At 47.1% G+C, this 13,844-nt stretch overlaps 1 protein-coding gene across 1 annotated transcript in view; it reads right to left on the bottom strand.

Moving 5' to 3' along the window:
• Positions 1-4,451: 4,451 nt before the first annotated feature.
• ALK (ALK receptor tyrosine kinase) overlaps positions 4,452-13,844 on the bottom strand; it is a gene marked incomplete at its 5' end in the record, with an annotated part of 317,178 nt that continues 307,785 nt past the window's right edge. Inside the window, 6 exons of the mRNA XM_082306264.1 lie at positions 4,452-5,729; positions 7,056-7,146; positions 7,720-7,854; positions 9,101-9,202; positions 10,932-11,024; positions 12,117-12,214. Coding sequence (XP_082162390.1) covers positions 5,025-5,729; positions 7,056-7,146; positions 7,720-7,854; positions 9,101-9,202; positions 10,932-11,024; positions 12,117-12,214 — 1,224 coding nt within the window. The 3' untranslated portion in view covers positions 4,452-5,024. The remainder of the gene's footprint in view (positions 5,730-7,055; positions 7,147-7,719; positions 7,855-9,100; positions 9,203-10,931; positions 11,025-12,116; positions 12,215-13,844) is intronic.

The raw sequence follows: 13,844 nt of genomic DNA on the forward strand, positions 1-13,844 counted from the left end.
CCAACACAGAGAAAGCCAGCTAGAGTAATTTTATTTGTCTTCATGCCTTGTGGTTCACTACACTTGTTTACAATACAAATACACTATATTCAATACAAAATACTCAATGACCATATATTAATATTTTTCTTCATAGTATCCCTGAAGTGCACAGGCCCTTCCTTTATAAACAATGTTGGCTAAACTGCTGTACATGAGACAGACACTCCTATAATGAAGCTTGTTACTAAAAGAAGCCAGATGCAGACAATTTGACATTTTCCTGTGATGGGTTTAACTTTGGGACAGACAAACGGTGATGTCTTTGCTGCTGTGAAAGGCTGTTTTATGCTATTCCTATGTCAAGGTTCTTGTCACCCAGAAGATAGGCTCAGTAACAGGAGCAGACATGCAAAGTTAAATCCTTCATAGCCTATTTCAGACCTCTTGCATCACGCAGCGTATACGCGACTGCGCCCAGCGGTGCTGCAGGGGCTCTCGCGCCGAGCCTGCGTCCTTTTGGGAACGCACGGGGAGGGAAGCCCGTGGACCCGCGATACCACGCCGCTGTGAAAGGCTGACTCAGCCAAATTAACGCGGCCCTCGCGCTTTCAGCCCGTGGTGCCTGTCCCTCCTTCCCTCGCGACAGCAACGCCCCTCTCCACTCCTTCCGCTGCTCCTCGAGGAAGCAGAACCACCCCGACTTCTCGCCTCGCTTCATTTCCAGGCACATGATGGAGAAACAAGGTTCAGCAGCGGAAAGGAAGATGAAAGGACAACTGGAAAGGCAGACAGACAGGCATCCCAACCTAGGTTACCTGCAGCAGCTTACAGAATCGCAAACCTACCTAACATCTATAGGAACCGGGTAACATCCACATAGAAATAAGCCATTTTCAGAGTATGAGAGTGGTAGCACAGGATTTTCCCAGTCGTGCTGTACATCCTGTAGATCATACCGCTTCCCGCTTTTCCGCTGTAGAGTGAGGAAGACACATAAGACCAGAGTGTAAATATTGCCAATGAAAAAGATTAACAGTCTTAAAAACAATTTCATTAAAAAATTTACATTGTCTCAATAAACTATATTTTAAGAAAATCAGTCATAGACAAAAATGGGTAAGAGGGTTAAAATAATGATTTTTTTTTTTTTTTTTTTTCCTACAACACTGTAGGCCCAGCATGGAGGGGTTTAATAAGGGAATCTGGGATTTACACATGCCAGGGTGCTTCGGTCTGGTGAGCTCATGGTGACTTAAGCCCCTTCTGTTCCCTGCAGCTCTGAGAACTGAACAGGTGAATCTTTCTGGACACAGAAACTAAAAATTCCTAGTTCATGACTAGACAAAATGCTCTTGCTGTAGGAAATGTGCTAGAATGAAACTGCTAGAAATCGGAACAGAAGAAACATAAACACTGAACACTTCCAGATGTTTTAAGAGAAATGATAAAATAAATTCTATGAAGTGCCTTCTCGTACAGAATTTAACTTAGAACTGTGTCGAGTGCATTACTTGGCTCTTTACACACACGCACAGAGTCCGAACCTCTGAAGCGCAGTCTGTTAGCTTTACCCCAGCACACAAAGCCGAGTTTTTGCTGTTTCCCTCTGCCCTGCTTGGACCCTCCCTGGGAAAGCCCTTCAGAAGCTTCTTTCCTGCCTCACTGAACTCCCGCTGCTACTACTTCGTCCACCCAGGGCAAACCCACGCGGCAACGGCAGCTCTCGCAGGCTCGCTGGTTAAATGTTACATCGGTTCTGTCGGCCCTTTGCTAATTTGACATCGTGTAGTAACTGATAGTGCCGGAGTGTGAACTGTTACTTCAGTGGCAGAGGAAACGGGTAGCGTTAAGGAAAGCTTTCTTCACATCCTTCCAGTCATACAAATAAAGTCTTGCATTGTCACCGAAATCCTGGCAATGCTTCGGCAACAGGACAGATGCTTAAAGTTAAGCAATGCAATTGCAGAATGCCCAGGAAACTGTCTGTGATGCAGCCTGCACACAAGCAGCAGAGCACCCTGTGGTCCAGGCAATTAATTCATGGAAATCATCTGTCATTGATGGCATTATTTGTTTTTTAAGAAAGAGGACATGCAAACGCTCCAACCCTTGTTTCCGAGTGGCAAGATTTGATTAGCATCAATACATACAAAACAATTTTTGCAAACTGAGGTACCAAACTAAATGCTTGCTGTGGAAGAGCTCAGAGATGTTATGTTTTTTACATTAAAAACAAGCCCAAACTACATTTCTGAGTTCCTCTGAATTCCAAGAGGTAAGAGGAGGGATTAAAAAAAAAAAAACAAAACAAAAAACACAACACAAAAAAAAAAAAACCCCACAACAAAGCATTTTACACTGGAGACACTGGAAGGAAGCTTACTTAAACCAGCTGCTAGTGCTGAACAGTATTTATCTCAATGCACCGTACCCAGCAGACTGGAGAATTTCAGTAGTAATTCACCATTTCCCCTGACCAGAATTATCTCCTCACGTCTTCCACAGGTAAGAAGCAGTAATGTGTTCAGCTCCTTCATTTCTTACAACTCCCGTTCTGTAAGAGTACTTCAGCTGAAATGCTCCGCTCAGACACCTGCCCAGCACGAGCCGCAGCGCAGTAACCACGCGATCGCCATGGCTGGGGAACGCCTGCCTTTCCCCCTTCACCCCCACAAACTTACTTACAATCATCTCTTGCTGCTTGGGCTTTTAAAGCCTCTTGAGAAATGCTACCTTTAACATCATAACCTGGCAGCTCATCTGCATTTGTGCAGCATCAGAGCTGCTGCCCCAGATCCAAGAATTAATAATTTCAGCTAGTCAAAGATCGCGAACTTTGCAACTTTTTGTTCCTGTTTATTCTTTAAGAACACTCATCAGCATACAGGTCAGATTCTGTCCTCAGTAACAGGCAGGGCAGCAAAAACTCAGGAGTGTGCTCTTAGGCAAAGGAGAGCTAAAGAAAACAATGGGGAGCTTCAGCCCTTCTGAAAATGAGAAAGCTGGAATATTTAAATGAAAATTGCTATTATATGTGAATAATACACTAGAGCAAGAAATTGTTCTGGTAGTGCTTACCTCTTGAATTAATCAGCTTTCCCGAGACTCTAGAAAACTACCCCATTGAGTTCACTGAGCTAGAGAGAGAGAGTCCAGTGTGACACTAACGCAGTCCTAAGCTAGACGGACTCCCTCCCCAGTGGCTATTTCATGACAAGAGCTGCGAGCCTAAGAACCTTGGAGATCACAAATATTCTCTTAGTTCAAGCTAAAGCAGCCTGCGCGCAGCAGCAGAACACCCAACGCCTAACCCTCGTAATCCCCACCAAGCCCACGGAGCAGCGGTGCGGTGGATCCCTACCAGACGAACAGGAAATTCGGAGCAGCCCCTGAGTCAGGCGTCCCAACACAAGAGCACAGCCCCGTTAACCAACCACCGCAAACAATTTCGGCATTCATCTAAAAAAGGGTTTCAGTTTAGTGTACGAGAGATGTCAGAAAGGCAGGTTAGGAGAGCACACTACCTCCGCCCTCTTCTTTTTTTTTTTTTTTTTTTTTTTCCCAAGGGCGGTGGCCCAACCCAAGCCCTCCGATTTCAGTCTGCACATCTCAAAGGTCAGGAGCACGTATATGCAGATTCTGGTGCGTTCCCTTACGAAGACAGGAAGCTTACCTCGATGTTTGGATCCAGGGCCAGATTCAGAGTCACTTCACTGAAACGAAGAGTCTCGGACCGAAGAACACCTTCACATTCCTTTGCTGATGCTCCAGTACGCCCATTTCCGTGGAAATGGGCACCCCTTTTTTGGATAGCGTTCATGCTAAAACAGCTCCTTGCAACCCTAAGTTGAAGTTACTAATGCACATCTTTACACATGAATTATTTCCTACATCTATGTTTTGACAATACGCTTAACTGGAATATTTTTCATGCACAAGGTGTACAAAATGAGTCAATGCAGTGTTTGTCTTTAAACCACTATCATACACGTGTTTTGTTAAAGGAACAAGGGCTCTAAACCCTTCAAATACAGACAGTATCTGGCATCCGGACTGTGGCACGATGTAGTCTTCCGCCTTTATGTTCTTGTTTGTACAGGGTCTGTCACAGGCTATTGTAAACCTCTGAGGTATGCAGGTGGCTGTCCATTTTCAGAGCATGGTGAAAGTCTCTCTCATGACCATGGTCCTTTAAAACTTCACCTTGGTTCCACTTGACACGCACAAGTTCCTGATGAAAGACATTCCCACGTTTGTAAGACAGGGGCAATTTTAAAGGGCTTTACTCAGTTTTAGTGCTTAAGCACAGTGAAAAAGAAAACAGAACAAAAAACCCAGCGACCCCCCCCCAACCCAGAATGCCTCATAGCATCTCCACCCATCCTCTATGCTTCCTCCCCTCCCTCGTTCAAGCGATGCAGTATGAACAGTGTCTTTCTATTGCCCTGCCAACACCCCCACAACCGCTGTGCATTCAAGGACTTTCAAAGACTGGACTGTAGCTGCCACACAACTTGGGAATGTGCCATCGCGTCACCGTTCAGCGCTGTTGTATCCTTTTACAGTTTGGACAGAGGGTGCTCCCCCCAAACCCGCTATAACCTCTGCCAGCTGCAGGAGATCTCCAGGTGTTCCACAGCAACCACAAATTTGGCACGGAAAACCCCAGACATGAAACACTCAAGGCAGTGAGCCGTGGCTTTACACTTAAGCAGAGAACGCACAACTGAGAAAAGCTCACAGGAAGGGCATGACAACAACCATGCGTATGAGTTGATGCAGCAGCAGCTGGGCCTTGCAGGTAACCTCTGTTTCCTGTATCCTCCCTCCCCCTTGTTTCTTTTACTGTACTGGGGCTCCGGTTGATTGGAAGCCTCTCGGGTTAGTTGAAATTACAGCTTCGAGGGTGGCACTTTTGGAGCAAGTTGGCACAAAATGGAAGGTACTGCTGTCAGATCCCTTGCTCGTGGTGTATTGGGTAACAGGACATCTCTTCAAGGCTCAGGGGCCACAGGGGGAAAAGTCAAGAGGGTAGAGGGCTCTCACGGCCCCTGCTGGGTTATGTGGCTCTTGTTTCTAAGGACGGGGTCCTCGTAACTGCTAGCGCAGGGTGGCGTGGAGGCTTCCAAGGGTAAGCCCTGCTGTTGGTATCCATAGTTGACATTCCCACAGGGGAAGTGGCGGAGCCTAAAGAGAGGCACTTCTTTAACGCTTGCTGTTAGGGAAGATGGCTCTAATAGCAGGGAGGAGCCTGGCAGCCTGCCAGTCACAATGTTGGGCCCCACAATACAGTTTCCTTCCTGTCCCAAATTCTCCCTCTCGGGCATCTCCTTCTCTAGCAGAGAATTGTTTTTGCTGGCCTGCTTCTCCGCAAACCAGGAACCGTAGGTTGGATTCCAGAGGTTGGTGGGCTTGTTTCTGGAGCCCCGGCTTTTGTGCAGCTCAGAAGGGGGATTGGACTGGGCATAGGCCATGTTGATATGTCCCCCCGCTGAGGCTGACGGCACCTTCCCCGGCACTGGCGGTTCCAAGGCTCCCACTTTCCCTAGAGGTTTTCCAGCAGTGATGGCTGACGGCAGGGGTGGTGGTGATGGCAGAGTTTGCTTGTCATTCTTTCTGTCTTGGTGTGTGGAGACCAAGAGAGGAGGAATTCCTTCTGGATCGTCGGGACGCATCGCTACCTTCTCCTCCTCCTCAGCTGATGGGCCATATTCTACTGGCAAAGCAGTGTTGATGACATCTGGATCCTGCCGGAGAGAACAATGAGAATTTCTCAGTCTGCTACCATCATGCATACTCGGACTTGATTAAAAACCTGACACATCTGACAGCTGTCATGCTATGATCACAGGGCATTGTTCCCACTACCCAGAGCCCACATTCCATGTGTAGAGGATGCTGACAAAATGCAGTTAGCCAGGAAATGCAATGGGATACCCTTAAAATCAAACTCTTTAAAAAAAGGCAACCCTAAAACTCACCACAGAACAGCAGAGGCACAAAACCAATGAAAACCACTTTTTATGTCCAGCCAAATTTCCTGTGGGAATATTGTTTTGGAATCTATATCATCTCGAAGTTCATAACATTCTCAGATAATATTGAGAACGTTTCAGCCATGAAAGTATTGCCTCCACACAACAAGGGAGGAATGGGAATGCAGAGAGAAGGCAATACTGGCAGACCCCTTGAAGCCCGAATCCATAGGGACTGCGGCTTTGAGCTATTTAAGCAGTTTTGAAAATTAAACAGAGACAATGTAGTGATCTGGGCAACCTTTAATTATTGCTAGACGCCATGGCAAGCCATAGATAGCAGAAAACAATGCCTCCCCATCCCAGGATCCAAACACACATGAAAAACAGACCAAGCCTCCCAAACAGCGAGGGAAAACAAACGGACTGAGGCAAATAACTGTGTGAGGCCACACAAGAAGCCTGTGCTGATGCAGGCAGCAAAACGTTTTCCAAACTGCTCCACTCCTCATAAGCTAAAAATGGTGGCAAAAAATAAATAAATCAGATTCCAGCCTGGAAAGCCAGCCACATCCTTTCCCCATTGCCTAGCCTTAGAATCCCCACTCCTTTAGCACGGCTGTCTCCACCTGCCTTCCCCAGCACAGTCAGATTCAGAAAATTGCTGACAGCTGCAGAATCCACCTGCAAAGGGTGCTCTGAGCCAGGACCATTCCTGCTGACCATGTCTTAAGGGAAAACACTGGGATGGAATGGCTGACACGAAGCACATGAAATGCATATGGGTGCTGGCCTGTCTTAGCTCTTTTGCTTGTTGGAATCTGTGCCTTTATAAGCAGAAGCAGAGCTACAGGTCTGCTATTTGTCAAGCTGTGTAAGCTTGGGTGAGCCTGTGCCTTTCAGCAGTGAAAGACAAGAAGGCTCAAGCACCCGATGAGGCAAATATCCCAGCCGCTGGTCCCAGGCTGACATCAGTCTCCCTGGAATGCTGACTGCAGTAACGCAGTGCTGCCTCCTCATCTCGTGTTCTGGCTTGCCTAGATCGCTCCTCAAGAAGAACCCTCTCCACCCATCTCATTCGAGATGAATTAACGATACCTGAGTGCAGTACTCAATCCTCTCCAGGATTATGGCAAAATTTGGCCGGTCTTCAGGCTGGTGCTGCCAACACTGGGTCATAATGCGATAACTGAAAGAGCAGAACGAGAGATGCTCATAAATGGCAGATCCTGTTGGTACGTAACAGCTAGTCACTGCAGCTTAGAAACTATAAGCACGCATCGCCGCTCTGACTTCTAGTAAGAGTGCTCTGCCTTCCCCCCAGAGTCGGATAACCGATGTACTGGTAACCACTGAAATGTGGCCACCAGTGGGATGAAATCCACAGCACATCAGAGAAATAACTCACCCACCCAAAATCCCTTGGACAATTCACTAAAGCTAGGCAGGGCTACAGATAATGGAGCCCAGTTTTCCCTACCTGTGAAGAGTCTTATGCACTTGCAGTTTCACAGCTAACCTAAGATGCAGAAATATTGCACCATCTTTGACCAAACAAGCAGTGGCCAGTACTTCTCAAAGGAGCCCTGAATTATTCTCCAAAACACAGAAAAATTAAATAGTAGAGAAGTCACTGGCACTCAAGTCCAATCAGGCAGATCAGCCATAAGATCAATCTTAAAAGTCATTAACTTTTGACTAGAGAACAGCATTTGAAACAGAAACTTATTTGCATGAATATATCAAAGTTAAAATCTCATACACAGGGCCAGGGCAGTTTTTAGGTGGATCCATCCTTCCTCCATTGGTGACAAACTCCAGAACCTCCTGGTTACTTTTGCTAGGGTAGGGCATGTATCCCAAAGAGAATATCTCCCAGAGCAATACGCCAAAGGACCTGAATACAGAAGCGAAGGAAAACAAAGTGAAGGATATGGGAACGACCATCATCGAGGGGCGAAGCCCTTAGGTGCAGTACTGTCAGCGTTGCTCTTTGCAGTCTGTGCTCAGGCAGCTTGTGGAAATCACTGCTGCAGGATTCAGACATAAATAAGCTGCACAGTTGTAACGGTGGACTTTTAATCATTTAATGAATACTGGTAGTTGACTGTTAAGTGAGTGAAGTCTACAATATAGGTAGGTAAATATGGTTGCTTCGCCCTTGTACTTGGTACTGTTCAACTAGATGTAACAAATGTGAAAGTCAGGTTCTACTTTTCTGAGACATAAGCCACTGCTAGAGACAGGACTCAGTGGAGCAGTGGCCTGATCATTTATGAAAAACTTTTCCTCTTGAATAAGCTACCCTGTGTGAAATAACATGCCAGTGAATGCCCACTCATGCTCTGAGCCCCATAGCCCCCACCTGTAGCTCAGAGTACAATAAAAGCATTCCCTAGCTAACACCACGGCCCTGGGCCTGTGTGGTGTGGCCTGCAAAGCCCTGGGGACAATGGCTGGGACAGGACCCCCTCCGAAGCATTCGTCTGGTTAGCTGGCTTGGAAATCACGATCCTGTTGATGAAAATTGCAAAAAGCTATGTGCAGCAACGGGAAACTCTTCCGCTTGGTGCCGAGACAGGCAGCAGCTCAGCTGTACGAGAGAGTGTACCTCCACCCCTCTGCTGGGGCTTGCTCAGGAGCTGCATCCTGACTGCCAGCCTCTTCCCCTCCACACCCGTCCCGAGCTCTTGCCTCCTGCTAACCCAATTTCCCTCCCCCTCCTCTGGCCACCAGCAACTCAAGGTCTTACAGTGCTGCTGCAGGCCAGGAGAAAGATGAAAGCCGCAATACATCATGCCCTTCTCCCTCACGGCCAGGATGGATCCTGCCTGCAGCCTCCTGTGCTGCCTTCCTCAGTGTAGAACTAATGCTTTCTTCCTTGTAGCAGCAAAGCAGCACCTGCATCTGCCTCAACTCCCCTTCCCTGCCTGCTCACCTCCCCACCAGCACCCGCCTTTGCACAGGTCTGATCTTTCTGTTCCCTTGTCTCCTCCAAGATTACTGGCTCTGAAAGACCCAGATTGTCTTTTCAGGAAAGGAGAAATGAACAAGAACATAGGTTTCTTACAAAATATTCACACTTTACAAAAGGGGTTACAACACAGACAGACAGACCAGAGAGAGAAGGAAAGTAAGCGCACCATGTGTCTGTTTTTGATGTGAATATCCCTTCCATGAAAGCCTCAGGGGGCATCCATTTGACGGGCAACATTGCACACCCACCCTTCCGATAGTAGCTGGCTCTGCAAAGAACAAACAAAACCAAGAGTCAGCCAAGAATTCGTAAAATGCCATTAATTTGGGATTTTTATAATGACAAATACTAAAATTATGAGCCAGAGGAGAGACTAATTTAGGCGCAACAGCACAGCAGAGAAAATGCTGAAGAGACCTCTTCCCTCTCACAAAAATAGTGGAAATGGGCAGACCATGGAAGGACTGCTCTGATTTCCCTCGCTTTAGGCCTGACCTGGTGAACCCAAGTTATCCTTACCTGTGTGCATACTCCTAGTGAATTACTCACACAGTAAACTGCTGCTGGCAGAGGCATCCTCTTCAGCCACAGCAAGGTCTCCACCTCACCTCGCATGTGGTCACCTTGAGCATCCTCACCAAAAATAAACAAAGCCTATCCTATATGCACCCAGTCTAAAGCTCTGCAAGTGAAATCCAAAACCCTTTATAAGAACGAGGAGCTTGATGAGGAGGATGCTTGGCCATTAGAGCTGGGGCAACAGTACAAAAACCACCACCCATGCTCCTGAGACAGGAATTACATCAGTCCTTTAGTGTCATCATCATTTAAAATAAAACCTACAAGCCCCAAATCCTGTGCTGGCAGCTGCAGGAGGCTGCTCATGCAAGCTGGTATCACTGTTCGTAACTACGCAGCCTGAGCATCCAAAGGATATTCCTGGACGCAGAAACCTGTGCAAACTTCAAAGGCACCTTTGAAAACTCAGCACCAAAGCGTTCATCTTGGCAGTCAGTTCTGCCGATTGTGTGAGTGTGACAGATGCTACTTTGTCCCAGCAGAGTCCCATCTGACAGTGGGGCAGAGGGGGGGCTCTTTGTGAAGGGAGAGAGAGGAGGCAAAAAAAAAAAAAAAAAAGCAGCTCTGGTACACTTGGGTTTTTGAAGGTAGCACTCTGTTTGCACCACCTCAGGCTGTGATGCTGTCAGATCTCAAGCTAAGCAGAGCCAGGCCTGGCTTAGTAATTGCACAGGAGAATCCCCAAGCACGAAAAAAGAAGGCAAGGCACTGGAATAAACAGTGCAGGTGACTGAGTACAAGGCATTCCTTCTTCAGAGTCAGAGGCAAATCAATTCCTCGGCACAGCAGGACATGGTGCTGCACTTCTGGAGGTGCTATCTGGAAGATGAGATATCAAGCTGCAGCCCTGACTGCTCGTGGTCATTAAAGATTTCCTGGCACTTCTTGCAAGAGCAGAGTAGTTAACCCTGCGTCCTGGCTGAATTCCAGTTTGGGTGATTACATTTTCCTGACCTTCCTCTGCACCTTCCTCCTTTATCCGCAGTAAATTGAGGAGATTTACTGATGACACCAAACCAAAGGGGCAGGGGTAGTATCAAGGAGAGAGATTAAACTCAGAATGATTTGGGACCACAAAACAAAAGGGCACATCAATGCCATTCAGTGTGGAGAAAGTAAAGACAAGAAACTGAGGACAGAGTACAAGAGGGAGGAAAAACACCTTCCATGACCATCAGACTTCATTACCCAGAAGAAAGCTGTCAGGAGTGGGAAAACACTCCAGAGCACAGTTAAACTGCAGGTGAAGGCGAACACCAAAAAAAGCATTAGCTGGGATTCATCAGGGTGGGATCTCTCCACTCTCGCCTTGCTAGGGTTACGCAGAGCAGCACACGAGCCTGCTCTCCTGCACAAACACTGCTCCTCCCTCATTTTAGTGAGCTTCCACTTCCATACCCTGGGCTTAGCTCTGCTACCTGTATATATCCCGGGCCATTCCAAAGTCTCCAATTTTAGCCACTCTCCCAGGCCCTCGACAGGTAAGGAGGCAGTTTCTGGCAGCAATATCCCTACAAGGAAAGGGAAGAAAAGCAACAGAAAGAGAAGAACCACTTAATCATTCAACAATTTTGCAAGCCAAAAAGAAAACAAAGAATAGTACCTACTTTGCTGAGCTGCAGAGAGTCCACAACAGCCAGAAAAGTCAGTGGTTCTGGATAACTAGTGATGTCCCATTCTACCCCAACAGCCGGAGCAGTTCTGCTCTTTAACATTTCCTATTTACATTTCACATAACATCTTCCAGCTGAAAGGATGGGCCTCCTGTGAGCCTCCCTTCACCCCAGGAGCTATTTTTAAGTCTTTAAGGAGCTGCAAGCAGTGGGGCTGATTTCAGCTATGTATCAGTCCCAACATTAAGTTCTCTGGGGAATGATCCACTGACCTCTTCCTAGTGTGCTTGTTCAAATATTGTCAAACAGGTGTCGTACTATCAGAGAGAGGAAGAACAACAATGTGCAGGTGTTACTCTGAAGACTGAAGGTATGGGCCTGAATCTGCGCATGCAGGTAAAGCTCCAGCTCCACCTCTGCTGGGCTGAAGTAAACCTTGAGATCTGAGTAACATGGTGGCATACTTTGTGGGCAACTTTTTCAGAAGAGTAAACTACAACCTCTTTCTACTCAACTCTACTCAATGGGCAGAATTTTAGACACTTGCTAAACACCCTGTTCTGCAGGAGCAGGTAAAAATAGTCACGAGGTGTTGCACTTCTGGCTGTACTTGTACAGCCATTCTTCAAGAGGGAGAAGAAAAGGGTTCCAGAATGAGCAGAAAGGCACCAAGCAAAATTCATGACAGGCAGAGCTTTGAAGACTTCTGTCACGAGACTGTGTTTCCATTTGCAGAGTAATGAAACAGGCTGCGCCTGTGCAGGCACTGAGACAGAGCTCAGGATCTTTGGTAAAACTACAGATCTCTGCAACCTGATTTATAGCAGCATTTCTGTTAATTGCTTCTATTATTCTGATTTTATCTACCTTCTTTAAAGGTATCCAGCCACTAGAGTGCAGCAGGACATAAACATATCAAGCAGGGCATTACCAGTCTGTGCTGGCCTGTATGCAAGTCGTGCCCATGCTGACACAGATATGTTCACCTACCTGTGAATGAAGTGGTTCTCCTCCAGGTACTGACACCCACAAGCAATGTCACGAGCCACGTGGAGCAAGTCCAGCATGGAAAGGGAGGAGGGCTGATTCTACCAAAAGACAAGGGACAAACATGGGTTAAAAGCAAGAACATGGCATCATTTGTCACTGATACAGCGCTAGGAACTCTCCAACAAGTGACGTAGCTCAGATGTTAATGCACAAAGGGATTACAAAAATGTGCAAGAGAGAGTTCATATCCATGAACTACGCAAATGATGTGCAGGCACGATTGTCGTACAAATCCCAGGGACAGAATTGGAACAGCTGGATCCCACTTTCCAGCTCCATTGGGATGCCCCTGTAAGAATTTCCCCCAGTTCTCATGGGAGACGCTTCTGAATTTTCAGCATGATTTTTGAGAAGATCTGTAGCCTGAACTGGTCCTCACTCAGTTTCTTTGTATTATTGCCAGCTCCTCTCTAAAGTCACCTTGAACAATGAGAATGACATTTTGTATAATGGCATGAGTCACATTTGCTCTTTCCCTCCTCCACATCTGTGTAGGTTTTATCTTGCCCCTCAGAGCACTGACACAGGTTTGCGTAGCCAACGGCTATGGAAGACTAAGGCTGCCAACTCCTTGTTCCTGCCCCTCTGACGAAGTCCACAGCCCTTGCCAGCAGGAGCCAGGTGCTTTAGTGAAAAGGGCAGGCTTAGCACCAGCTCGCGTTTGCCAGCCTCTGGAGCCAAACCATCGGCTTCTGCACTGAGGTGTGAATCAGTGATCCCTGCGGCCAGTCCTGTGGGGGAGGAGGCAATCGCTGCCGCCAGCGGGGTGATGACAAACAACTGGGTGGCAGTGACTGCTTATTCCACAGCAGCCATTTGCTAGCTAAGTGTTTATCTGTGGCCCTAGTTATCGGACCAAACAAGCCTATCCCACCTTCTAGCTCTCTCTTACGACACCTACCATTCTGCCCAGTGCCCAAAAGGCACACCTGCCTGTGGGTCTCTCCCACTGATGCACAAACCAGCACGGTTCTCCAGCGACAGGGCCTGCTGGCTCTGCCAGCCCGTCTGTTGTGATGAAACATATCTCCGGACTGATGCGGTGCTGTGCTGGCCATCCCACCTGATCCAAACCACTGCTAACCAGGACTGGAAATAAGCACAGGCTCTGCAGCAGGCAGCAGCCAGTAGTTAAACACTCAGCATTGGCTGCCAAAACCTAAAAAAGTCTTAACGTCTTCTGAAGAGATTAGAAAAAAGCTGGCCTCAAGACCTGACTAATGAAATAACTGAAAAATGCTGCATCTCTCTGTGAACAAAGCCTGTTTTTTTCAGTGCGGTACCATAAAACAAAATCGTTTGTGACTATATCACCTGCCTATATTTTATTATTTATGCAGCATAGTTCATTGCATATATATACTTAACTGATTCTTTAAAACACCAGACTGCATCTCCCCCTAACCCTCTTTTTTGTAGAGTAACCATTTCCTGAAAACAAAAAGCCTCTCCCCCCGCCGGCCCTTTTGTGGGGAGGGGGGAATAATCTTTTTCCCCTCTGTGAGTTAAAGTGACTCACCAGCTACACAAGATGGCTACAGTAAGAAAGGATGCAGATGCCTTCTTTTTCCCTTTCAGGGCATAACCAAAGGGAAATGAATATCTCGATCTACCCATTCCCTCCTCTTCTGAGCAAGGGTCAGAAACCTGAAGTGAAAACCAAGTAAA

Source organism: Platalea leucorodia (assembly GCF_965183815.1).
Source record: "Platalea leucorodia genome assembly, chromosome: 3".
Lineage (NCBI taxonomy): Eukaryota > Metazoa > Chordata > Aves > Pelecaniformes > Threskiornithidae > Platalea > Platalea leucorodia.